Source organism: Saccopteryx bilineata, chromosome 1 (genome assembly GCF_036850765.1).
Source record: "Saccopteryx bilineata isolate mSacBil1 chromosome 1, mSacBil1_pri_phased_curated, whole genome shotgun sequence".
Taxonomy (NCBI): domain Eukaryota; kingdom Metazoa; phylum Chordata; class Mammalia; order Chiroptera; family Emballonuridae; genus Saccopteryx; species Saccopteryx bilineata.
This window is the reverse complement of record NC_089490.1, coordinates 274,520,752-274,547,941: the sequence shown is the minus strand read 5'-3', so window position 1 is coordinate 274,547,941 and position 27,190 is coordinate 274,520,752. Positions and strand designations below refer to the sequence as shown.

General features: G+C 41.4%; 1 protein-coding gene across 5 annotated transcripts in view; it reads right to left on the bottom strand.

Moving 5' to 3' along the window:
* The window catches only part of ADAMTS16 (ADAM metallopeptidase with thrombospondin type 1 motif 16), a 172,037-nt gene that overhangs the window by 28,363 nt on the left and 116,484 nt on the right, over window positions 1–27,190 (bottom strand). For all 5 annotated transcript variants that reach the window (XM_066253601.1, XM_066253602.1, XM_066253603.1 and 2 more), the window contains 2 exons: window positions 25,541–25,679; window positions 15,743–15,869 (listed from right to left, as the gene is read on the bottom strand). In XM_066253601.1, coding sequence (XP_066109698.1) covers window positions 15,743–15,869; window positions 25,541–25,679 — 266 coding nt within the window. The remainder of the gene's footprint in view (window positions 1–15,742; window positions 15,870–25,540; window positions 25,680–27,190) is intronic.

The following is a 27,190-nucleotide window of genomic DNA, read 5'->3' as shown; positions in this document are numbered from 1 at the left end:
AATCTCCTCCAGACATATTCCTGTCGACTGGGGAAAGGTTTCAACTATTGAACCCAAGAATGAGAGTGCTATTGTATGGCAAGGTCCCTGGGTACATTCAAATAGAGAATGAAGCTCATATCACTGTGGTCAAGATTATAACACCAAATTAACATGCCGTCATTATTAAAAAAAATATAGGCAAATAATTTATTATTATCGTTATTATATCACTATTGTTATCAAAGTAAACTGAAATGAGAAACCTGCAAGCACTTACGACCAAGTCTGGGGCCTGCACTGACGTGTGGGAAGTAGCAATTACAGAAGTAGAAATGTGCCAGTTGCCTATTTTGCTCATTAGGGTTTTTATAGATGCAATTTGAGAAGTTAATAAATCATAAAATAGCAGCTTAAACATATTACTTAAAATTGTATAGGTAACTAAACTAGAATTAGAAATATACTATATGTCTTTTAAATAATCAGAGGGTTAAAAAAGAAAGAAAGGCATAAATAAATAAAAAGTTACAGTAGAGACACATTAAATAACTAAATATAGCAAGCAAACTTAGATAAGAGAATATAAGACTTATCTATTGAAAGATAACACACAAAACCACACAGACCAATCATGGAAATGTATGCAAATCATAAAGAACATGCTATCAAAATAAAGCCACCAGTACATTAAAAAATACACAGTGATTAACGGGTTCACAGTAAGAATGCAAGGATGATATGATTAATCACACAACCCAGGTCTCATTCATCTTAACCTGCAAACTGAGATGTGCTTTTCTTTTCTTCAAATTTAATGTCAGAAGTGTTTACTTGCTTAAATCATGGAAATGTGTCCTGGTTCAAGTGTCTCAGGACCTAAGGGGCTGACATGATGTCATTCATGTCACACAGAACTTCAGTCTACAACCAGTGTGATCTGTGCTGCTCCTAGACTCCTGTAAGTTTTCATCTTTTACTTGTAAAGCCCAAGGATCTGTTTAGATAAGGCTGATATTCTTGATCAAAGGAATATTCACTGAAGTTCTATAGCTCCAGATTCTGAGGTAAGTATCCATTGGACTTCCTGGCTATTACATGAATGTAATTTCTAATACATATATGCACATATGCACACCCATACACACAAATACATACATATATATGGAAATAAAAAGAAAAATCTGTAAAATATATTTTCATATTGACTTATTTACATACACAATTTACAACTGTCTTATAGGCGGTTTAAGCATTTCCTTGATAATTTTCTCACTATGCAATCTCTAATGGCCATGTACCTCGGTCTCTTCATCTACATCATAAAGATAGTAATAATTTCTACTTACTGGGTTATGGTTAGGATTAAATGTAACCCTTCATTTGGCAAGCATTAGATTAATATCAGCTACTATTATTTTATCACTATCATCATTGCCATCATTGGGGTGGATTGTGTAATTGCTGTGGAGCTGACATACTTCAGGGTGACCCCCTCTAAGAAGAGTAAAAGCAAAGGAACCTAAAATTAGAGGAGCCTTTAAATAAAGCTTCAGCCTCACTGGCTCCAAGTAACCTCCCTAACTACTAACGCTCCCGCGCTGCCATTGTACATGTAGCCTCTGGATATTTCTACTTCTCTGTTCAAAGTGACAGTTCAGGGTCTGAGGGTGAATATTGCTGGCAAATGAGAGACATTTTCTACTATAATTTCATTTTTCCTATGTTATGCATGGAGAAAGAGGGCAGGTTGATCAACTTCTTTGGTTGGTCCGGACTACTCACAGGGTTCCCCAGACATGGAATTTGTAGTTTTAAAACCAAGACAGTCAAGATAACCTGGAATGAGTCAAAAACTGTAGGAATAATTTAATTTTTTTTTTTACTCAATACATAACAAATTTAGCCATAGCCTTGTGTAAAGATTTCCAGTAATTAGTCTCCACATTACAATAGCCTTAGCTTTATTACTACTAATGATTATAATAATGTCCCAGCATTGTCCACATTTTCATTATCTTATGACCATTTAGTTGTTTCTTTAAACAACTATACCAGAAGCCTTTAGCGAAACACAGTGGGTTGAGTAAACGTTTTTATCGCTGCTGCCTTCCCCAGTTTTAATGGCGAGCAGGAAGGAATTTTTCCCACTGGAGAGACTGACTTGGATGTTTGAGACATGAAAGGTGCTAGAATGGGAAGTTCTGAGACCCCCACCAGCCTCAGACACCTTCTCTGCTGTGCTCCCGAGAGCTGGGCACACATGCTGCTTACCATAAGTACACAGGTATCTGACGACAGGACCCTTCTCTGGGGCAATGGCTGGTTCCGGGAGGAGAGATTTGGAGGTGACAGAGCAGTTGAAGAAGCCTGTGTCAGCATGCGTGGTGCCTCAGTCTCAACATGTTTGGATAGACAAAGGTTGCTAGGCTTTGGAAAAAGATCTCAACATGAAGTACAACAAGAATGCCCACCAACCAACTCCTAGAAAAAGGAAAATGGAGGGAATAGACTCTGCTGGTAAGAGGAGGGAGGAGAAGAGAGAGACAGACACATAGAAATAAAGAAGAACAATAAGATTTTTAAAGAAAAAAGAGAGGAGCAGGATGCTTTAAAAGAAAGGTTACAAAAAAGACCACAAAGGTAAGGAAACATTTGTTGTCAGTTTATTTAAAAATAAACCAAATAAAAATCAGGAAATCTATAAAATAACATTTTAAAAAAAACAAAACCAAAAGATGAAGTCATGGAATTTGAAAAGAAAGCATAACATTAAAACATGGATCCAATGCACTAAGAATTCAAGAGGCAATAATATAAAGAATAGAAGAGAATAGTATTAAACTCTCTATCTCTACATTGAAAGGCCCATGTGGACTAAGCAAATGAAAGTAGATACAATGAGATTAAAGCACGTTAGTAACCCAGGAATAATAAAAGACCCCAAGGCTTCCAAAAGGGAGGAGGTAAACACAATCAGAATAGCAGCAGACTCTTGTCAGCTACAGGAGATGGAAGAAAATGATGTCATGCCCATAAAACTCTAAGGGAGAGTGAATTCTCCCCCGAATGCTGTTCTCAGACTTTCTGACACTGGTAAAGCTGAGAAAGTTCAACTCCCGGAAACTTTCTCAGACAGTGGAAAGGGGTTGTTCTCTGAATGTGATGTAAACCAAGACAGGCCACTGCTTGGCATCAGGAAACAATACTCCACATCACAGAGAAACAAGGGCAGTGCCAGCATGACAGGTCCAGGTTGGAACAAGAATGGTAGCCCCAGGGAGGAGATCCCAGGGGAAAAACCAAGTGAGAGGTTCTCTGGCAGGTCTGACAGGGGAGTGTCCTGAGAAGCCTGTGGGTTCTCCCCCTCCTTCTTGTCCCGCCCTAACAGCGCTTTCTCTATGATGTGTCCCTACACTCTGCACCTCCTGCTCTCTCCACTTCCTTCTCCTCTGCCTTCCCTTATTTTTTTTTCCTTTTAAACCATGGCTCTTACCACCTTCCAAAATATGCAATCATTTAAAAATATATTAGGAAGAGAACAGCATGTCTCTTCTGAGCACCTTCTGGAGGGACCCTGCTGAGTGGCAGATCCCTGACAAGGTTCTGACAGTATTTTTCTTCTCTGTCTATCCATCTAGCTTGATTTTAACTTCTCTGACACCAATGCAGAGAACAGCAATGTAATCATGCTTTCTTAGCCAGGCTGCTATTCCTGTTGCACTGGGAAATAATGCAGCTGTCATTGTTTCTTTATCTTCTGCTCCGGGAGTCAGAAAAATATAAGGTAACATTTAGAATATGGATAGAAATTCACGGCCCTGGCAGTTTGGCTCAGTGGATAGAGGATCAGCCCAGCATGCGGAAGTCCTGGGCCAGCAGGGCACACATGAGAAGCTACCATCTGCTTCTCTTCCCGCTGCCCCTTCTTGCTGAGAACAGCTCAGTCGATTTGAGTATAAGCCCCACACGGGGGTTGCCGGGTAGATCCCAGTCGAGCACATGTTGGAGTCTATCTCCCCTCCTCTCAAAAAGAAAAAATAAAATAAAAATATATTATGCTTATTGTTGACTGTGTCTCTCTCCCCATAAACTCCTCAAGGACAGGGACGTTTGTTCACTCATTCAATATACCAAGTGCCTGACTCACAGTAGACACTCAACTGACATTGGTTAAATGAGTCAATGCACTATATATATATTGGATTTTATGTAAAGAAACCTAAGCAGACAAAATTCAGGCAATTAGTTTCTGGGCGAATAAAATTTTATATATGGAAAAGACAGAATCAGAATATTCTCCTTAGCTGGCAAGGACTGATAAATAATGATGTGAACAATAATAATATAATAATAGACTGTCACCATATTAGAAGACTGGAGGTCAAGGAAATTGGTGTTAAGAGAGAGCTTAGTGATGAGTGATAAAAAGTGATGCCAAAGGGTTACTTATTCTCTTATCCTCTTCTGTGACAGATAAGAGACTAATCTCTAAAACTGATAACTATAAAATGACAATTATTTAGAAGTATTGGAATAGATACCAGAAGAGAGAGATAAAGTAACTAAAATTGTTACCCCTGGCTAGTGGGACTGGGGTGTGAATTGGTTAATGGACAGGGATGACGATTTCTCATAATGAACTTTAAAGTACAGTAGGCTTTTCTAAACGATCTGCATGGCATTGCTAAATAAAATAAAAATCAATTAAAATAATAGGTGTTAAGCAAAAATCTAGATTTAGTTTAGGCCTGACCTGTGGTGGCACAGTGGATAAAGCGTCAACCTGGAAACGCTGAGGTTGCCGGTTCAAAACCCTGGGCTTACCCGGTCAAGTCACATATGGGAGTTGATGCTTCCTGCTCCTCCCCTTTCTCTCTCTCTCTCTCTCCTCTCTCTTTCTCTCTCCCCCCTTCTCTCCTCTCTAAAATGAATAAATTTAAAAAATCTAGATTTAGTTTAAATGTTGAAGTTTGAGAATTTAAATGGATTATTCTCTCTAGTGCTCTTTTATTTTATTTATTTATTTTTTTGTATTTTTCTGAAGTGAGAAGCGGGGAGGCAGAGACACAGACTCCCACGTGCCCCCGATCGGGATCCACCCGGCATGCCTAAGGGGTGAAGCTCTGCCCATCTGGGGCATTTGTACTGTTGCTACCAGAGCCATTCTAGTGCCTGAGGCAGAAGCTGTGGAGCCATCCTCAGCACCCAGGCCAACTTTGCTTCAATGGAGCCTTGGCTATGGGAGGGGAAGAGAGAGATAGAGAGAGAGGAGAGGGGAAAAGTGGAGAAACAGATGGGTGCTTCTCCTGTGTGCCCTGGTCGGGAATTGAACCTGGGACATCCACATACCAGGCTGATGCTCTACCACTGAGTCAATTGGCCAGGGCCTCTAGTGTTCTTTTAAATTAAGAAAATATGTAATAATGCATCAAAAATTAAAACTCCCTTATTGTTTGAATTTTGTTTGACATAAAAGTGTAATAAACCTGCAATTATATGGCAGTTGGAGGTGGAGGGGGAATTTTTGTGTGGATTCTGTCTTGCATTGGATCCAGACAAATGTAAATATTCTAGGAGACTGTTGTCTTTCCTTTGTGATGACTGCATTCCTAGTGACCACAGTCAGAAGCATATTAAGCATTTGTTTTCTGTTTCAGGTCATTTTGCCCTGAACTTATATGAAACTTGTAGGAAAACAAATCAAGTCGGACATAAAAATGTTTTATGCTTTCACATGGTCACGTCTTTTACCTTGCAACACTATTTTTTCATTGAAATGAGGTCTTGTCTTGAAAGTGGTGCTTTAATTGAAAGTGTAATTCATCTAAACAAGTTCGTTTGAGGATCTCTTTGGTTCTGGGAATATTGTTTAAAAAGTTTATGCATACCTATAAAAATACAATGAAAGATACATACATTTATTGGAAACATCACAAAGAGAATAAGGACTGCTTAAGCAGAAACCCAAGGGAAAAAAAGGAGGATGAGAAAATTCTAAGATGTAGTAATCATATTCAGACCTGTTAAAAAAATCTCATAGCCATGTGATAAAGTTAATGCATAAGTCTTAATACTCCTTAGACCTTAATGACTCTCAAAGTGGAGATTTTCCAGTCTCTACAACTGGTGAAGATGCCTGCCAAATCATGGTTTACAGGTGACATTGGCATGACAACACATCAAACTGTCAACCAAAGCTAACCTGAATGTTTAAGCAAATGCTAAGATAAACTGCAAAATAAATAATCAAATTTCTGTATAAAATTTGGAATTCAATTAGTTTGGTTTCTCTCTCTTTTTTTTTTTTAAAGAGAGAGAGGGGGCAGAAATAGAGAAGGGGGAGGGAGGAGAGAGATGAGAAGCATCAACTCATAGTTGCTTCTCTTTAATTGTTTATTGATTGCTTTTCATATGTGCCTTGACCAGGGGGCTCAGGCCAAGCCAATGACTCCTTGTTCAAGCTAGCAAACGTGGGCTCAAGCCATTGACCTTGGAATCATGTTGATGATCTCATGCTCAAGCCAGCAACCCCATGCTCAAGGTGGCAACCTCAGGGTTTCAGACTGTGGCCCTCAGAGTCTTGGGTTGATGCTCTATCCACTGGACCCCTGCTGATCAGGCTGGTTTTCCCCTTAAGCTAAAATTCTTTCAAGGTTACATGAGTCACTATACTCATCTACTGAAATTTCCTATTCCTGTAAGGTCACAGATTTTTTTTTTTTTAATTTAGTGAAACTCTTTTAGGGAGGAGGGTTGGAGAGGTGGGCAAAGAGGAGGATGCTGGTGGGAAAAAAGTGACTAAATATGGACATTATCACTGGTGGAATGACATGTGAGAGATGTTTGCAAATCAACACCTTTAAAGACGGTGTCTAAAGAAGAGTTTTAAATAACCAATTTTGAACTGACAAAATGATTATAATGCTTTTTCAATATTCAATCAATATTCAAATAGTCACACTATTCCTGACCCACTGCTTTTTCTTCCTTTCATCTTGCCCTCCTAAAAATACAATATTAAGCCCCAAAATAAACATTAGCTTGAAATGACACCTTGCTGGTACATTTCAGCCCACTGAATGAATCACCTGGTTCTCTGGTGTTTAACATTGTTTCCTGAAACATGGGTCCTTGGGATGGTTTGGTTTTTAATGTAGACAAAGCGTTTCCTTGTCTAGTACTGCTAAGAGTTTATCCAAAGTTCTTCAGCACAGTAATGGGCCTCAGAGACTTTCTGTGGACAGAGCCCTTCTGGGCACTTTCTGTGGACAGAGCCCTTCTGGGCACTTCTAGACAGGTGGAGTGTGAAGTGAACTCTGTGCCCAGAACCCGGGTGCCTGCGAGTGGCCTCCCGCAGTAGGGGGTTCCTGCTTCCTAGTCAGGTCACTGCCCGCCTCACTTTCTCCTTCCCCCTGAAGGCAGCAACTGCTCTCCCTTCTCACTCTTATGAATGACTTTGCTTCTTTCACTGGGAAAAGGAAACAGTGGGTAAGGCTACCGCCTGGCCCAGTCCTGCCCTGCTCCCTCCAAGGGCTGGCCCTCACAGCTGCCTGCCATGCCTTCTTCCTCCACCTGCTCCCCACCATTTCCAGAGGCACATGGGCGACTGCACCAGCTCCCATGTGGACACGAGAGAACCAGCAGCAAGGCCTCCTTTCTTCATTTGTCAAAAATCAAAATCCACCAAAAATAAGTCCAACCTATTAATTCCAGGTGCAGAAAACTTTATAATACAGACATTTACAAGCAAAGAGAATGAAGAAATGTAAAACAGGCCAAACTAAGTAAATGGAAGCTAATATCATAATGTTAATTTTAGAAAAAAATAGAGCATACATTGAAGAGCAATATTAGGGATAAGGATAATCATTAACTAATAATAAAGAGTAATTCGTGTAGAACCTACAACCCTACCTTACAATATAAAGGAGAATTTTAGCATTAATTATAAAATAAAATTAATAGGAGAAATTGAAAGATAATCAAAATGTGAGACTTAAAAACTTTTTTTAGAAACAGATAGACAAAAAGTCATAACATATTTGAATAAATAACTAAGAAATGCATTCTAATTGTCATATAAATAACCTACTCCAACACAGAACACACATGCCTTCATTCCCACAAGAAACATCTGTAAAAAACTCCCATTCCTAAACCATAAAGGAAGTCTCTAAAATTATAAAAAATGATATAATTTTAATTCTTTCTTTGATCTTAACATAATAACATCTGAAATAACAAAGCATTACCCCAATGTCTCCATAAATTTGGAAATGCAAAACCATAAAACTTCTAATCCTGCTTAATTGTACCTAAAAGTAATATGTTGTGTTCTTCCCCCCAAAGTCTTAATTCTAAGTGAAACTTCCAGTTTTCAACAAATATATACAGAAGCACTGACTAGTATACTTTCAGGGAACATATGGTCACAGATACAGATTTTTAGTAAAATTTATTTCATCTATCTATTCATCATCCATCCATCTATTTATTTTTCAATAATCTAATTATCTATCATCCATCTGTCATCTACATATTCTGTCTACCTATAGATCTTTAGGTTTGTTTTTTATTCTTATATTCCAAAATATAAATATATACTTGAAGCATATGCCACATAGTGTGTATTATTAAAGGGTAGTTAGTTAGTTGAGTATGAAGGGCTTGGTGAAATTTAGAGTCAATCATACTGAGGACTGGAGAACAGAATATAAAACTCTTATAAAAATTTTGGGTATTGGCCTGACCTGTGGTGGCACAGTGGGATAAAGCGTCGACCTGGAACACTGAGGTTGCCGGTTCAAAACCCCGGGCTTGCCTGGTCAAGGCACATATGGGAGTTGATGCTTCCAGCTCCTCCCCCCTTCTCTCTCTCTCTCTGTCTCTCCTCTCTCTCTCTCTCTCTCTCTCTCTCTCTCTCTCTCGCCCTCTCTCTCTCCTCTCTAAAAATGAATAAATAAAAAGAATTTTTTTAAAAAAGGAAAAAAATAGTTTAAAAAAATAAAAAAATAAAAATTTTGGGTATTATTTAACCTACATAACCAGGCAAGTTCTCTGAAAGACAGTAGTATTCCTCAGGTGTCTTTCTGCCTTTGCTTAGATAGATAGATAGATAGATAGATAGATAGATAGATAGATAGATACCACACACACATACACATGCACCAAAACAAAAGAGCCAAAAACAAATAAGAAGACAAAAAAACCCAATAAATAAACAAAAACAAAAAACCCTCAAAGTATAAAAGACTATATAGAACTACCTAGGGCAGATTCGTAAGAGTGAAATGACACATCCCAATCTAGAAAGCTAATTAGCTTTTATATCCCCATGGATTCTGTAATGGTTTCTACATTGATATTTGAGTGTCTGAGGAAATAAGTCACATCAGTCCTCCTTATGGCTAATTATGTTTGTCCATATTTGTAACTGGACTCTTACTATGAAGGTGTGTTAACACATGTCGTTACCAGCATGAATGCATTTTGAACTCACTGTTTGGGTGTTAAGTGACGTCTTTCCCAGGGAAGAGAGGATCTTTATACTAAGATATTGTCACACCTATGTGATTATATAGTTTCGAGTTATGATAGTCATACCTCAGCTGGTGACTTGGCACTTCCACTGAAGCTCTCTCTATAGGGAATGTCAATTACAGATGCCGTAACCCTTCTGGCTTCCCTGATTAAACAGAGGGTAGACGCCTTTTCAGTGGGGATTCAGTGGAGAGAGAACAGCAGAGTTGGCCTGAGGGAAGTGACTTCTCTGGGCATGAGGCATAGGGTCAGGTTACCTGGTACAGGTGGCCTCTCTCCCTGAAGGACAGGATAGGGGAGTGTTGGGGCCTAGAGGACACATCTTCACAGGTTCTGTAAAGCCCTTTTCACAGTGACTTCATTCATCTGTGAGTTTTCTTAAGTTCAGTGTCAGTGGCACTCATCCCACAGGTGAAAAGAAAATAAAGGAAGAGAACTGCATGAAGAAGCCTGCATCCTTCATGGCTAACACGTTGGTGTCACAGAGAAACCCATGCCTTGAAGTCATTGTCGAGATGCATTTCAATCTCAAGGGTAATGTAGAACTGATTTACTAAAAGGAGAAACAATCTGGCACAATTCCCAAATATCCCAGAAAATAATTTTGAAATAGAAGAGGGACTGCTGGACAGGAATGGTTATGGAATTTGTAAAATCCAGTGAATGAAGTATCATTAGACATTTCAAGGTGGCGAGAGCAGAGAAGGAAAAGAAGCAGGGACCTTTCTGAGCCCAGGTCCCTGAGTAGTAAAGGTTCCGGACTCAGGAAGCAGATCCTGCTGCTGCTTTATTCTCCATTACTCAGATAATTAAATGAACTGAAATGCTCCTTTTCTGGGGGGGAGGGACATTCCTGTGAGTTAAACCCTTTCATACACAGGTACCACCTGTGTGACCAGGGTCCTTTTCATTCCTTTGGTGACCTATACAACACTGGGGGGGGGGTCAATATTTTTATGGCTCATAATAAAAAGAGACAAGACACACACAAAATGACTGCCCCTTCCCTGTCACTGTAAGTGTTGCTATAAGGGCAGCATCAGTAATAAATTATCCTGCTGGCTCTTACCTTCCATCTCTACAGTGTGCAACCCAATGAATGTAATCACCAACCTAGTTATCTTGTAAAAGAAACCATTCTGCTAATGGGTTTGTAAAGAGTCACCAAAGTATAGGTAACAATAATATGACCAAAGATCATGTGCAGAGGATTAGAGAGAGAGTACCTGCTTACAGATACCTAAGACAAGAAAACAAGGCATCTGATCACAATGTTTCATCTAAATTTTTCCTCTGCATTCCTGGTAGAATACTGCAGAGAGGGGAAAAGGATCCCTTTAGCATCTGAAAAGTATTTCCCCTTGAATCTTCAATCCACTGTCCAGGAAAGCATATATACTATGGATTTATGCTCTGAAAACTAGCTAGTTAAGATAAATGACACAAAGAGCCCCTCCACTTAGATAAACTGATAAATAGAAAGAAAATAAATATCTGTGTGATGTATAGTTCGTGTTTCAAAAGCAAGCGATAAAAATGCCCGGGATCACGCTTAAATGAAGACAGAGGCAGTTGAGCGATGGGGGGCGGGGCTGTGCACTGCTAGTTAGTTCCAGGGCCGTCGCAGAGCCTCTAGCCTGGTCCCAGCACAAGCCCCGGGGGCTGTGTGCCGGCTCAGCTCCCTCCCCGAGGAGCAGCTGGGATTGCCCAAGCCCTGCCTTTTAACCAGGATGCTCCTGCTGGCTGGAGTCACCTAGACTTATTAAGATCACCTTCTTTCCAGGACGGAGACCCCTGTTCTCCTAGCACTCAGCCCTCTGCACAGATTTTCTACCTGGGATCCCCATCCTGCTAATGGCCCAGAAGCTTAACAGTACTCCAGCTGAGAGAGCCTGAGACACCACCCAGGCATGCCATTTTGACCCTGACACAGCAGGTAAGGGTTTCGAACCGGCAGAGCAGTTTTTCTTTTCCATTTAAACTACAAATGAGAAGGCTGTGGATTAAGATGTTTTAAAGATCCCACTCCCCCATCCCTTCAGGATCTTTCTGCAGATGGAACATGAAACAGCAAATTATATACCACCGCATTCAGTCAGCTGAGCAAGATGTGAGAGAAGGAGCTACTGGAGGTGCTCTGGCTGCAGAAGGCCACCCGAGGGACACCACAGGACATCGGGGCTTGGAGAAGGCCCCCACCCCTCATCGGAGACAGACTCCAATAAGAAAGACACACTCTCATTTTCAGAAAAATAAAATAAAACTGGGGCTTTCTGCCCACTTAATCAGGAACAAAACATTGTCAGTATTCTGGGCAAGAGAAAAATGTATCTCACATCTCAGAGGAAAACAAAGCAATTTTTAAAATTAAGATCTACTTTCCCAACTCAGCTGTTAAAATTCCACAAGGATTAATATATATAATGTAGGTTCATTCCTCTGTGCTTTGTCATTGATAGTTCTGCTTCACAGACTAAATAAGTAACTGATGGGAATTTGTTTCTCGTTTTATAGCAAAATTAAAACAGCCAGGATTTATTGAGTATTTAGCACATGTGCTGTGCTAAGAGCATTTACGTAGATTCCCTCGGCATAGCCTCCCCGGTATTCCCCAGTTATGCACGAGACGAGCAGACAAAGGGGAGTGTGTGCCCAGGGTCATGGCTGTCCGGCTATCCAGGGCACACCGTACTCCTCCTGGCCCACTGGCCTCACTCAGGGTACTGAGTCCACTCCACGTGGAGGTGGGTGGTGGGAGCCAGGGTATTTGTCCCACCTGCACCACAGGAACCTGTAGGGCTGCTTGTCCTCCAGCCCCTGCTTTTGGCTGGGGTGTGGCAAGAACCACGTCTGTCCTCTTGAGCAGTGGTCTCCAATCCCCAGGCCGCGGACCGGTACCGGTCCGTGGGCCATTTGGTACCGGTCCGCAGAGAAAGAATAAATAACTTACTTACATTATTTCCGTTTTATTTATATTTAAGTCTGAACGATGTTTTATTTTTAAAAAATGACCAGATTCCCTCTGTTACATCTGTCTAAGACTCACTCTTGCCGCTTGTCTCGGTCATGTGATACATTTATCTGTCCCACCCTAAAGGCCGGTCCGTGAAAATATTTTCTGACATTAAACCGGTCGTGGCCCAAAAAAGGTTGGGGACTACTGTTCTTGAGGTTGGTTCAGTGGTAGAGCATCGGCCTGGCATGCATGGTTTTAGGTTTCTGACCAAGATTTGTATTATCTTCCCAAGGTTTCTCTTTTAGAGGAAAATACACATATTCAAAAATGTGAGGCATATAGATCAAAGAGTTAAGATGGGGCCTGGTAAATTTGGTGTGTTCTTGGTGCCTTTTCTACCTGCTGCTTCCACACACCAGATTGGCTTCCCCTGGACAGACAGTCCTGCCCCTGAATCATGCCCTTCTTCCAGCACACAGAGATGTTGCCAGAATTTACCTGTAACACTGGACCTGAGCAAGATGAGCATAGAACACAGGGCATGGAAGAACGCAGAGATACATTCACCTCTAGATCCCTCAAAACCAGAAGGACCAATGGCAGGGAAGCAGAGAAGGCCAAGCGAGGAAAATGATGGGCAGAACAGAATATGTGACTCGGACAGAAAACTAGTACACACACACACACACACACACACACACACACACACTCAGCAGAGCATAAACGGAATCTGGCATCCATTTAAAACTCTTTCTTTGAAGGAATCAATAAGCATGAAGCACATGGGGAACCAGAGACATTTCTCTGAAAGTTTTCGGGAACAAGTGGGATGCTGGCCCACCATGAAGGAGGAAAGGCAGAGTGAGGGGTGGATTCTCATGTGGACTGTTCATGGGAGGAAGGGCTGGCCATCTCTTCATTCCCACCTCTGAGGTCTGAGTTGTGGCCCAGAGTGTGGAACGGTGAGAAGGAGGAATGTTGGGGAGACTGGAGGGGATATCAAATCATTGTCCTGGGAGGGAGAAAGTGACTGAGTGAGGGTGTTAGGATTGGCTGCCATCCTGGGGTGGCCGTGTGAGATGGTGGCCATGCTTTCTGAGTAAGAACAGGGATTATAAATTTCCTGGCAGTATTTAGCTACTGAGCTCCATGTGCAGAGCGGGTGATACATCGCATGTAGCCAGGTTGAGTCTCCAGGGAAGGGTAAAGGAGGAAGAATTAGGTGAAAATGTTAAGCCAGCTGGCCAGAGAAGGGTGACAGCACTACTCATGGTCACTGAACTGGAAAGAAGTGATGCCCAGACAGTGATGCCCCAGTGAGACGTAGGGACAACTGGAGTGTGGGTCCGGGAGCACATGAGCTGCCAGGACAAGGGCTGGTGGCCAGGATGGAGTGTTGGGACTGAGGTTTCATAGCTGAGGCAGACGGGAGTCAGGAGAGTGGCTGCGCTGCACCAACAGAGACTGCTTAACCAGGGCTCCAGCCCAGGAGGTGGCACGTCCCTTTCAGGAAGAAGTGTGAGCTGGTAGGCAGATGGGGGGCCAGTGGGGTGGCTCTGCTCCAGAAGTCACCAGGGATTCTGATGCCCTCCATCCTGTGACTCCACACATCCTGCAAGTGGCCCTTCCCCACATGACTAGAGCTGGCTCTGTGAGGCCAGGCCTGTTGTGGCCCATGGAGGCTTCAGAGGAGGAGGAGGAGGAGGAGGAGGAGGAGGAGGAGGAGGAGGAGGAGGAGGAGTCGTCGTCTTTGCAGGACACTCATGGGAGGATCTGCCTCACTTTTTCTGCTGGCATATTGCCAGCCAGACAAGGAGCTGGGATGGGGAACCCTGGCTGTGGCATGACCAGTGGCTCTGTGAGGTGGGGATCCCCAGTCCCTAAGGGGGAAGGTGGCTGAGAGTATAGGATCTTTCCAGGGAGGGCCCTCCCCTCCCAGCACCTAGTGGGAAAAAAGACACCAGCCCCTTAGATGCTGATAATGGCCTCATCGCTATCCTGAGCAGGTGACCAGGGACCACACAGGTCAGAGAAAAAGGCAGACAGCGCCTTCAGGAAGAGCTTCCATTTTATGACTGCAGGCTCAGTTCAGCAACCCTGGGTCCACCCCACCCCACCCCACCCCTAGCTATTGTGGGTCTTTAAAATCAAGATGTATGAGATTATTTTATATGTGGTGCCTTGGCTGTCTAAAGCTCTAGTTGAAGTTAGACTTTCATTTTGTAAATATGTTAGATGATTTTCACAAGCCTTGTGTGACATGTTCCCTGAAAAGATGAAGAAAGTGAGGAACAGAGAAACTAAGGACGTGCCCAGGGTATGATGGTGGATGAGAGCAGGACCATGCTGCCTCCCCGGGGCTCAGGAAACCTGCTATTTAGAAATATCTAGAGGCAGCAGCACTGAGGACAGAATAAAGGAAGGACAGAACCCAGGTTTCCTGCATCTCCATCTCATCCATGTGCGGGTGCGCAGTGCATGGCAGTCACCCACACTCCCTTTACCCAGAGTGGTTTCTTTGCATGGGTTCTTCTCACTGGATTCACTCAGTCAGCCAGAGGAGAGATGAAAAACTTCCGTTTGCGACAACATGGATGGGTCTTGTGACTATCATGCTACATGAGATAAGTCAGATGGAGGAAATCAAGAACCATCTGACTTCACTCATATACGGGATATAAAACTGAAAACAACAAAAAAGATACACAAACAGAAACCATAGGCACGGAAAACAGTATGGTGGTTACCAGTGGGTAAGAGGAGTTTGGAGGGAGGAAATGAAAAGGCTAAATAGGGTCCAATATATGGTGATAGAAGAAGACCTGACTCTGGGGGGTGAACACAAAGTGCAATATACAGATGATGTATCATAAAATTGTATACTTGAAACCTATATAATTTTATTAACCAATGTCGCCCCAATAAATTTAATAAAAAAGTAAAAAAAACCCGCTAATAGTAGGAAGGGAGCTAAAATGTTACTAGCACCACAGTATATTATCATCCGTGCCAGCATACAGATTATAGTGAAAATCTAACAGGATGTACTACAATGTAAGAGCTTCCACTGACATTCACAAGATTTTCCAGACAATCTTATAAAGCTCACTTGTGACAGGCAGTCTTTGTGACTTCTGCCTCTTTGCTGTTAGGGAATACGTGATACTCAGTGATTCTGTCTTCTAGGCACCGGAGCTTCTAATAAAATCTCCAAGTATTTCTGCAAAATTACAACACTGGTTCCAACGTGCATGTGGTTCTTACCTGGGAGGACAGGCAGATACTTTGCAAGGCACCACCCCTGTGACAGGTCTGGTGTTGGGATTGCAGAATGACGTATTTACTTGAAACTTCAGGTCTTTGTAGCAGCCTTCTCGTGTGGTCATCTGCCCTATATGAAAGGGTAAGATGCATAATACTCACAGACATGCCCCACAGTAAAAGGCAGGTGAAGATCTAATGAAGTCTCACCAGAAAACAAAACAAAACAACTTTACTGCATTTGCCTGTCTTTGTGTTACTGACCAATTGGCCAACTGTTTATATTCTACTTTTCTGACCAGTCCTCGTGATTTTTATTAATGAATTTCTTTAGTTCTAAAATATTTGCATTCCTCCTGCCCCTACATTTTAACTTCTTTAAAATTAACATGGGTCTTGCCGTCAATGGCAACATACCTTTGATGAAACATCCTAGTTCTTTTCTATTGTTTCTGTGGTTGAAATACCAGCCACTTGTCAAAACTAACATAATACTAGTTATGCCTGAGTTGTGTGTGCAACTGAGAGGTTGCAGTAGGAAATAGTCGTTAATAAAATAAATATGGACAAAAAGGAATAATAGGCAATTTATCACTGGAGAATTCACAGAGCTAAATATTGTTATAGTTTCAAGACAATTGGTGAAGTTTTCACAATAATGACTTAAAAGCTGTATGAAAAGAGGTCAATGGAAATAAAAATTGGTTTGATTTTCTGTTTCCATTTATTATCTCTGGTACTATTTAGGGTTCTGTGAACTCTCTAACTTTGTTCAATACCTCAACTCATTAAATTTACCAAACTAGTACTGTTACTCACATGAGGCCCCTGGAATAGTCAAGTTCATAGAGACAGAAGTAGAATGGTGGATGCAGGGGAAGGGGAGGGGGTGGGGAGTTAGTGTTTCATGAGGGCAGTTTCAGTTTGAGAAGATGAGAAAGACCGGGAAATGAACAGTGGTGACTGTACAATAATGTAAATGTGCTTGATGTCACAGAACTATGCACTTCAGAGTGGTTGAAGTAGTAAATTTTGGTAAGGGAGGAGAAGGAGGGGGTGGGTGGAGGGGAGAGGCATAAAGGGAAACAAATACAAGGTGAGAGAGGATGATTTGACTTTGGGTGATATGTATACAACGTAATTGACTATCCAAATAATGTGGAGATGTTTGCTCAAAATCTATGTACTCTTGTTGACCAATGTCACCCTGTTCAATTTAATTGTCTAAATAAAAATAACTAACTAAATAAATAAGTTATATATATTTTACTGCAAAAAAAATATTTAGTGTACTGTTTGTGTGACCCTTCTGTCCTGTTTCCTGAAGCCCAAGCAGAGGAGTGATGGAAAGGGGTCCTGAACCCAGCCTGACTCTGTCCATCAGGCAGATCCTGAGTTTGCTTGTAAAGGAAGAGCCCATAGAATCCATCGTGGTTCAGAGGAGTCCAAGCCACAGGTTGTGGCACAACAATCTTGACCTCTTGGTTTCATTTAAAACCACATTCTTTACTTAAGGAAAAGCAAAAGCCTCCAAGACACTCATTGGAAACAAGTTTGAAATTTTGCCCCTGCTTTGTCAGAAGAAATAAGGCAAGTCAATGGGGAAAGTAACATTCTCTAGAGAATTGATTTTGTTAAGTGGCATGAAGAAGAGAGGTCTCCAGAAATCTAAAGCAGAGAACCAGGTGAGCTCATGGGTCTGAGGCCCAAGCCACTCATTGGGTGGGGTTTAACCTGGTAGGAACAATAAAGGGGTGGTTACTTGGGGCATTTGCAGTTTTGTACAATTATTCACCTCTCCGCTAACTTGACATAATCACATTTTGAAAGGTTTTTATTTGGTCTTCTCCAATATGAATTTTGCAAATACTTCCTCTTGATTTTAATAATCTCTGATCAAGAATGGCTTATTAAAAATGACTTTGACATAGGACATGGAATACTTCTGCAGTAATGTAAGAAAATTTACTTAAATCTATTGAAAGCCCAAAAGGAGATATATCTGTGAAGGGACAAGATATAAATCACATATAATAAATGCCCCTAAACACTAATGTCAAGAAGATTAAGTTGGCTTCATTAAAGAAGAATCTCAATCTCACAAGGCAAAAGAATGGTAATAAAAGTGAGTGTTTCAAGAATTCCGATTAGTTTGCAGTCCAACGTTTGCTCTAATATACAGGCTTAGAAAGATCAGAGATGGGGTAGTGGCTCCTGTGGGACACAAGAGCAGGTGTGTGCACGTGAAACAGAGGAGTGGTCCTAGATTAAAGACACCTCTTCAGCGGGAGTGGTGTGGAAGGCAGCCCCCCCCTCTCTGCATCAGGGCCCTGCTCCGTGGGCTGTGGGGGGACTTTCACACCTGAACCCTTAAGGAGCCTCCAGGTGTCACATGGCCAGGCTCCATGAGAACAGGTTTAGTTAGGTTCTACTCTAAGAAACCATTTTTCACAGTTAATCCAGAGCTACAAAAAATTTCATTAGATCAGAAGATCTTTACTTTGCCCCAGGACTTGAAAACCTGAGCCCATAGTCTTGGCCAAGCTCATTCCTTTTTCTTCTTTCACACCCCTGATTTTGTCCTTTAGTTTCTGTATGGTTCCTGTCATATCAGTTCTTCCTAGGAATTCACTCTCAATTCCCTCCCAAAGTCCTGCTTTCCTCTTATCTATTCACCATATTATTCTTACCTATGTTTCAACCATCTAATAACCTCACCTAACAAATTAAGTGGGAACTAACAATTAAATGGAAAAAAAAAATCACTCTCATGTTCACGTGCAATGTTTTCTGTCTTTTTTTTTTTTTTTTTTGTATTTTTCTGAAGCTGGAAACGGGGAGAGACAGTCAGACAGACTCCCGCATGCGCCCGACCGGGATCCACCCGGCACGCCCACCAGGGGTGACGCTCTGCCCACCAGGGGGCGATGCTCTGCCCCTCCCGGGCGTCGCTCTGCCGTGACCAGAGCCACTCTAGCGCCTGGGGCAGAGGCCAAGGAGCCATCCCCAGCGCCCGGGCCATCTTTGCTCCAATGGAGCCTTGGCTGCGGGAGGGGAAGAGAGAGACAGAGAGGAAGGAGGGAGGGGGGTGGAGAAGCAAATGGGCGCTTCTCCTATGTGCCCTGGCCGGGAATCGAACCTGGGTCCCCCGCATGCCAGGCCAACGCTCTACCGCTGAGCCAACCGGCCAGGGCCTGTCTTTTTTTTTTTTTTCAAAGGGTTTTCTGCGGGTCTTCAATCAGAGACTTTGGCTCACCATATGTATGTAATTTGCATACTCAAGATCTTGGGCTCAGGCTCACCTAGACCTAGTTATCTGCTGACCTGTTGATTTTGTTGTGTTCCACCATTTAGCCACAAAGGTTATAAGCCAGCACACTCATTCACACACAGACACACATGCACACACATGTGAACACACATCTCCAAGTACCTTTGTGCATGCACATATACCTTTGCACATATGTGTGCATGAACACACATTCCTCTTAAGATGGCAGCATAATCCAAAATAGGGAGATATGCTTCATCATCCCTGACCTGGGGCCATGAGATTAACAAAATCATTATGTACTTTCCTCTCGCTTCAAGTTTTATAACCTAAATGGTCTAATTTCTCAAGCAACATTATACCATTAACAGAAAATAATAGAAAATGATGTTTATTTGACTGGATGAAGTGTTACGAGCTTTACAGGCATTCTTTCATCTAATCTTTAGAGGAACCTTTATTCGGTAGGTCACATTATCCACATTTTAGATATAGTCTTATTAATGTGTAAAAGGCTTAAGTAGTTAATATGATAGTATTACCAGTTTTTTTGTTCCATTCACTTTTTGAGAGACGATAAGAGAGACAGAGAGAGGCATCCACTCATTCCATTCAGTTGTGTACCCATTGGTTGCTTCTCTTAGGTGCCCTGACCGGTGACCAAACCCATGACTTCAGCATGTCAGGATGATGCTCTCCCCACTGAGCATATCTGGCTAGGGCCAGTATCATGAGATTTTAAGATGTGGGGCCAGGACTCAACGCTTGGCATTATGATAAAAAACACTCAAAAATTTCTTTGTAGCCAATGTAACATATACAGGTAGAAATTTGTGTGCTTTTTATTTGAGATGAAAGAGATTCATTACATTTTCTATTTCAGAACTCTTCATAGACTGAGAACAATCTCTTAAACTATGTATCAGTGGAAGGAAGGAAGCCTGAATCTTCAATGATGAAAGTCATGTCCAGGAGCAAGAAGAAGAAAGGCATGAGGGGAGCTGGGGGAGCTGCCACCATGAAGAGACATGTATGCTAGGGTGACAACAGGCTGACCCCTCCTAACCATCTCCACACATGGTTCTTGCATATTGTAAATCAATTAGCAATTAAGGTCTTGCATTCATTTATTCAACAAGTGTATTATTGGCACCTGGTATGTGCAGGGCACTGTGCTAGATGCTGAGGACAGAACCATTAATGACAAACTACAAACGTCAAGAACCAACCCTCAACAAAGACCATTATATCTCTGTCACAGAATCCAAACCACAAATAGTACAGCAAACAACAAAAACAGGCATGTATACACAGCAGACGTGATGAGGCCATGAAGACAAGTATTTCGGCCCAAGGAAGTCAAGCGCAGCACTGTTCGGGGAAGGCCACGGGGCCACACACGGCCTACCGCCTGGGGGCTCCCAGTGGGCGAGTAGGGCACGGCAAAGACCAGCTGAAGATGTAGGACACACTGACCTCACATTACAAATGTCCCTTCCTCCGACCCAAGAAAGAGTTCAAAGCAATGAGAAAGCTTAAAAATATGAAGCTGATACAGAAGAGAATCAAAACCAAAGAAAGAGGGGAAGAAAACAAAGCAGTGGTCAGAACTATAGCTGTTAGAATGATGAGATGGGAGAGTATTCAATTCTGTTATCTGCAGGGCACTTTTTCATTTTTGTGAAATAAGTGTACCCAGGTCCTGGACATACCTCAGAGACTGACTTGTGAACTTATATAAGAAGTATCCTCTCGGTTGTACTATAGCCATTTACCTCTATTTCAAAAAAAAGAATTGTACCCAATATCTCATAGCATTTCACTAATTAAGTCAAATCATGTATAAAGAAGTAAACAAAGGCAGGCTGAGGGGCTGTCGGTTAGGCAGTCATGTTAACTCCACACTGGGAGCTCACTGTCCACATGAACACACATAGGTAAATAATACATGACATGCCAGGTGCTTATTGGATGGGCCAGGGATGCTCAAACCCTAGATTATTAAAACTGAGATAGTGAGGCTCAACCACACCTTTTCTTAATTGAAGGGATTCTTAGCAGCACTTAGAAAGCAAAGGGAAGGGGGCAAACACAAGTGCCACCATCCCAGGGTGAGTGCCCTCAAGCAGCTAAGCACCTCCTGATCAGGTTGAGGAATACTTGTCTATTGGCAGAAGGATGATTGGAAATCATCCTGGCTTTGGATGTCTGATCGAGTCACAGAATTTTCCAAAAGACAAGATTTTTTTCACCTGGATATAGCCAGGTGACAACAGTTACTGTTTTATGTCCCACTGAAATGGTCAGGGATCTAAACATTCAAGAAGTACATGGTGAATGGATTTTTGAGGTCAAATATATTTGTAGGTCAAAAGGATGCTTGAGATTTTAATGTAATATTTGTTTTCCCAGCCTATATGAAAATAATGGACATAAAAGTGAATTTAAATGTTTTTTCCTTTGATGGTTTTAAAGTATCTGACTATGCTGAGAAAATAGAAATATACATAGACAGTCATATTCCCAATAGTGCTTAGGATTCCCAAGTTCTATTTTTATATGAGGTGGTAGATAAGTACATTTTTAGATGAGTTTCCTGTGATAGAATGGGGTCTACTCAGCCATATCGTTGAATGTTTATGCAGACACAGGTATTTTTCTGACTAAGGGCACATCTGTGAAGCAATTTCTCAACAGCCCTTGTAATCACTCAACTATTTGTCAGAAAGAAATATCACAGTCTGTGGGAATGCCAGAATCAAGCCAATTTTCTAAAATGATCCATACTAATAGATAAGAGAGCCGAGTGTACAATTCAAAGGCTACAGTAAGAAAATCAGAGAGAACATCTTTTGACTAAAAAGCCCAGAGCTGAGTGCAGGCCATGGAAGGTGGTGAATGTCATGATCAATGTGACCAGACCCTGCCTTTATCTTCATAGAAACCAGCTCAACACAGTTCTTTGGAAAGCATGTTAAAAGTCTTCACATTTTTCCAAAGTATCTGAAAGAAGAGCATTCAGTCTTTAGACTATAATTTTATCAAATAATCTCCAAGTTTTCAATAATTCTTACTATAGAATTAATTCCAGCTGTTGCCAAAAGCCTTAGAAAACAACCATTTAAGCAAAACTACACAGAAAACTGGCAAATATTCCACAAATGAATGCACATGGTCCCTTGAGAAAGGTGCATCATTACTACAATGAGTGCTAGATATATTGTGAGCCTGTAATACATGAGCACGAAGACCCTAAAACCAGAAGAGGGACGTTAGTCCAGGACACCAGCGTGGAGGAATTCTCAGGAGCAGCTCCAAATCTACAGGATTCCAATATGTGTTTACGTGACAGTATTGCCTGGTATGATCACATAAGCATATGGCACCCTCACATGCAGCAGAGCTTGGAGTGTGGTGACTATGGTCACATATGGAGGGTTTAGGACAACCTTATGTGTCTGATCTGCTTACCAGGGAACTGGCCAAACTCTTTGATTTCCCTGACAGCACTGACCTGTTAAAATGACAGCAAGAGGTGCTGCTCATCTTGTAGGTAGTTATTGACTGTTCATAAGGTTCTGGTTTGGTTGAGAGAGAAAGAAGCGAGCAGGAGGACTGAAAACCCATGGTGCACACACTCACCCACAGTGGGAGGACAATGGGAAGGAGCTGGCCATGACCATGTGATGGGAGCTGGCTCTAAGACAGACCCTTGAACCCACTGCCTCTCATGAGGGAACCGGTGACTCAGGACCAGTATATGATTCCTGCACCTTGGGAAGAGCAAAAGTGTGGGCAACATATTTTGTAATTTATCAGGGTCTTTATTAACTCAGCTCAAAGGTGAGCTAAGGGAGGGCAGAAATAAGCAAATTATTTCAAGTTGTTCTGTGGGACCAAAAGGACAAGCTAGACCCTTGAGGTAATGGTTAATAAAAGGAAAATGTCCACTTGTGTGAAGATTCAAAACATTCTAGCACACAAAGTAAGGATGGGAAAGATCTAATTTGAAGCAGTTCTTGAGAAAATGTCTAGAGATGTTAGCCAACTGGACAAGTAATATGAACAGAGAAGCACTGTTGCCCGCCAGAAGCTGCCTCCGCTCTCCAGTTCTGACTAAGACAGATATTCAGGGTGCAGCTAAGCCACTGCTCTCTTAGCGCCACGGTCTTGGAGTCCCCTCCAAGTTCTCATGGGTGCAATTCGCAATCTGGAGCTGTTATGTGTGTGTACATGCTAACTCCTCTCTCATCATTGCATATGTTTTTGAGGACGGGCCAGTATGTATTATTATTTTTTTTATAGTCTCAGAACTCAGTAGAATGCCTCACACATTTAAGGAAGAATAACTGGATTGAAATACTTAATACCTTGGTTGAGATATGCAGATGTACCATATTTTAATTAGCTATATTGCTAAAAATCACTAAATATTATTCATGTAAAGTAACACTTATGATAGTATTTCATTGTTAAGTTCTGAGAGAGAATTAAGTAAAGGTCTCTGTATTTTCTCATCTGACATTAAGCAGTTTGATGTTCAGATCTGTACCCATAAACATCTGCTGACTGAACAAGTGAACCAGTGAAGAATGAATGAATGAATGAATGAATGAATGAATGGCTTGGCATCAACAAACAAGGGCAATACTGCTAATGATTCTATTCCATTTTTTTTAAACCTAATTGTTAAGCTAATTAAAGTTTAAGCCCTAGAGATATCTGAAGATGGTGAAGGGAATATTATTGGAAAATTAGAAGAGGTTGATTTTTAAGCCAGTTTTAAGTTTTGTCTAAGGAACTTTGTGAATCAGATGCCTATTTTCATTTTATTAATAATAAAAACATCATCCAAGACACTGTGTGGTACATTGTGGAGTTTATAACATAACAATAAGCCAAATTTTAGTATTTTCATTTGGAAGTAAATCAGAAATTTGAGATTAATTATTTGAAATGCACTTGACCAACTGAATCACGGCTGATTTTAGAAAATCAAAGCATATGTTATTCTAAGAAATGGCTGATGCTTTTACATTGGAAACAAGAGTCTAGTGAAGTTGTTACCATGTCACAGTCTCCATCTTAGAGTCAGACATAATCTGTGAAGCTGCTTCCTAACAATATCTTGGGTCTGTGTTGCTCTCTCTAAGTCTTTACTCCATCACCAGGGCCCCACAGAACTGACTTAGAATTCAATCAAGAAAATGTGGTCAAATTGTAAAAGTGAATGAAAGGAAAAAGAAGCAGAGGAACCTTGTTAGGAAAGCAAATAAAAGACACTAACTGACCTGAATCTGTCAGGAAATCTTATTTTTCATTGAGAGATGGGTCTGTTAGAGCTGATAGGGAAATGGGGCTTTTCAAATCAAAAGAAAGTGTTCTTTCTCTGATAATGTTTCTTGAATAAAACAAAAGGTGGGGAGGTTTTCAGAGGCCATTAGAGCCATAGGCTTGCTATCCTCCTTTGCAGAGGGAATCATGTTTTTTCCTTAGAAAGTTCTTAATGTCAGAATTGGCATTTAATTTGATATGTTATTCTTAGTTTAAAATGGGAAGAATTAACATATGTCAAGTACTTAGTGTTAACTTTTTAGACCATATTTTTGTTAATCTTTCAGTTTTATTTTATTATTTATCTCTTAAGAATGCATGAGTTCATTATTATTTTTTCTTCATTCATTGATTCTTTATGCAAGTTCTCATTTGTGTACCATTTTTATATTTAAATATCATCTAAATTAATTTCTTAATTATTAAAACTTGGAATGTACAAAGCTGAAATCCATTTGCTCAAATGGGAATTTGTCTGTTTTTAAAATATCAGACAGTATTTATTAATTTGTTTCTAAATTTGCAAATATTTACTTATCATTCTTTACCAGATAGTATACCCTGGCTGTAGCTAAAATGTTTTTCTGGTGAACAAGATTCAGCAATCTCAACATGCGCTTAATCTCGTAGTATTAAGATAAAAAAGCCATCCACCATTATATGAAATTCTTTTCACATGTTGTTTCTGTCACTTCTACTACAATTTTAATAAAATTCTTATAGATTTTTTATGAATTTTAGTATACAACTTTACAGCAAATTTCTTTCCATTGAATTTTTTGACAGGACCATTTGATTTAAAAACTCACTCTATATCATTCTACTTTTCATGCAAACTTCAATTTCTTGTCACCAACATGATATATATATGTTGAGTGACTTTCACTTGAATAACCTCATAACAAAACTATGCGTAAAAAACCCATAGAAGAAAAGCAGAAACCATTCCCTAAACGACTTCCTCAAACCCACACACTAACGCAGGTGAACAAAAGGCAGCTGAGGCTTTCAAGGACACTCAGGACCACTGTTCTCTCCTCCGCCTCCTGAAAAGTTACTGCTACCCTCAGGCAGTTACTCATCTGATGAGTTACTGATTTGGACGTGGTGAGGACCAGTGTAGTACATGTCACAGCCCAACCGCGCTCCGGCCACATCCATGCCCACCACCAGGAAAGACAAGAGAAGTGGCCTACCCCCTCCACAGGAGACAGAGCACTGGGAACGGACGATGGCCCACGTGTAGCTGGGTTGGGCAGTGGGCTTCCTCTCGCCTGCCAGCCGAGGCACTGAGTATTCCCAGGCAACCCCTGGGTTCCTTCCCTGAAGCAGAAGCTACAAAATGAGACAGGGGGAAATACAGGTAATTAAAGTGGAACCAATATTATAATTTATTTTAAAGTAGTTAAAACAATAACAAAAAGTTGGTTACAATGACATTCTCCAAAATTTACTTTAACATTCTGAACCAATATTATAATTTATTTTAAACTAGTTAAAACAATAACAAAAAGTTGGTTACAATGACATTCTCCAAAATTTACTTTAACATTCTGAACAGGAATGAACTCCCAGCTAGACTCAAGCACACCTAAACTTCCTTTTAATTTTTCCTCCACACAAGGCCTCAAACATAGTTACTTATGTCTTGCTTTCTCTTGGTGTTTCCTTGGAATCCCTCATAAATCCTCTCCATGTGAACGAATTAGATAATAGAAAGTGATACATAAAACGCACTGTCACACTTTCTAGTAACAATCCAGGATGCTGAAGGGGATGTCATCCATGCCACTGACAAAGCTGTCAGAGTACTCTCTACTGCAGTGGTCCCCAAACTTTTTACACAGGGGCCAGTTCACTGTCCCTCAGACCGTTGGAGGGCCGGACTATAAAAAAACTATGAACAAATCTCTATGCACACTGCACATATCTTAAAGTAAAAAAACAAAACGGGAACAAATACAATATTTAAAATAAAGAACAAGTAAATTTAAATCAACAAACTGACCAGTATTTTAATGGGAACTATGGGCCTGCTTTTGGCTAATGAAATGGTCAATGTGTTCCTCTCACTGACCACCAATGAAAGAGGTGCCCCTCCTGGAAATGTGGTGGGGGCCAAATAAATGGCCTCAGGGGGCCGCATGCGGCCTGCGGGCCGTAGTTTGGGGACCCCTGCTCTACTGTGACTGGGCATGGAGGACTTCTGCCTGTGGGCATGCACCCTGGAGGTCCAGAAGAAACATATCTTACTGGTCAAGATGGTCTCCCAGGCCCAGCGTATCTGTGAATACATCGAATTGCGTTTGGACTCTTCACCTAGTTTGAAACCTGAACTCGTGGACCAGTTACCACCTTTGCTTACAGAAGGGTATCAGGTCCACTGATCTCAGTGAGGTTGTATTTTTGTTTGTTTTGTTTTGTTCTAGAAATATCACCATTAAACTGTTGATAGACATCCCCATCTCTAGGCCTTGGAGCCTTTACTCGTCCTTGATGTGATGTTCCAGTGAATAACGACACTGGCCCTTCCCTGACTCCCCGCCACCACAGTCCCCTCCCTGACAACGCAGCTCAAGTCTCGGTTGGTGGAGGACAGGTTGGCACCCTGGAGAGGTGGCCGCACTGCAAGGCCATTGCGATACTCCCTGCCTGGCACCTGAGCCTCTGTGGCTCCTCTTCCACAGCAATAGTTCCTGATAGCTTGAACTCATTTCCAACCCCAACTCATCTCCGTTTCTCTACAATTATTAAAGCGAACAGCCTGAGATGGACGGTGGGAGAGAAATAATCAAGGCGAGAAGGCTAGTGGATAGGTTACAACAGGGTGAGGGAAGCTGCTCAGG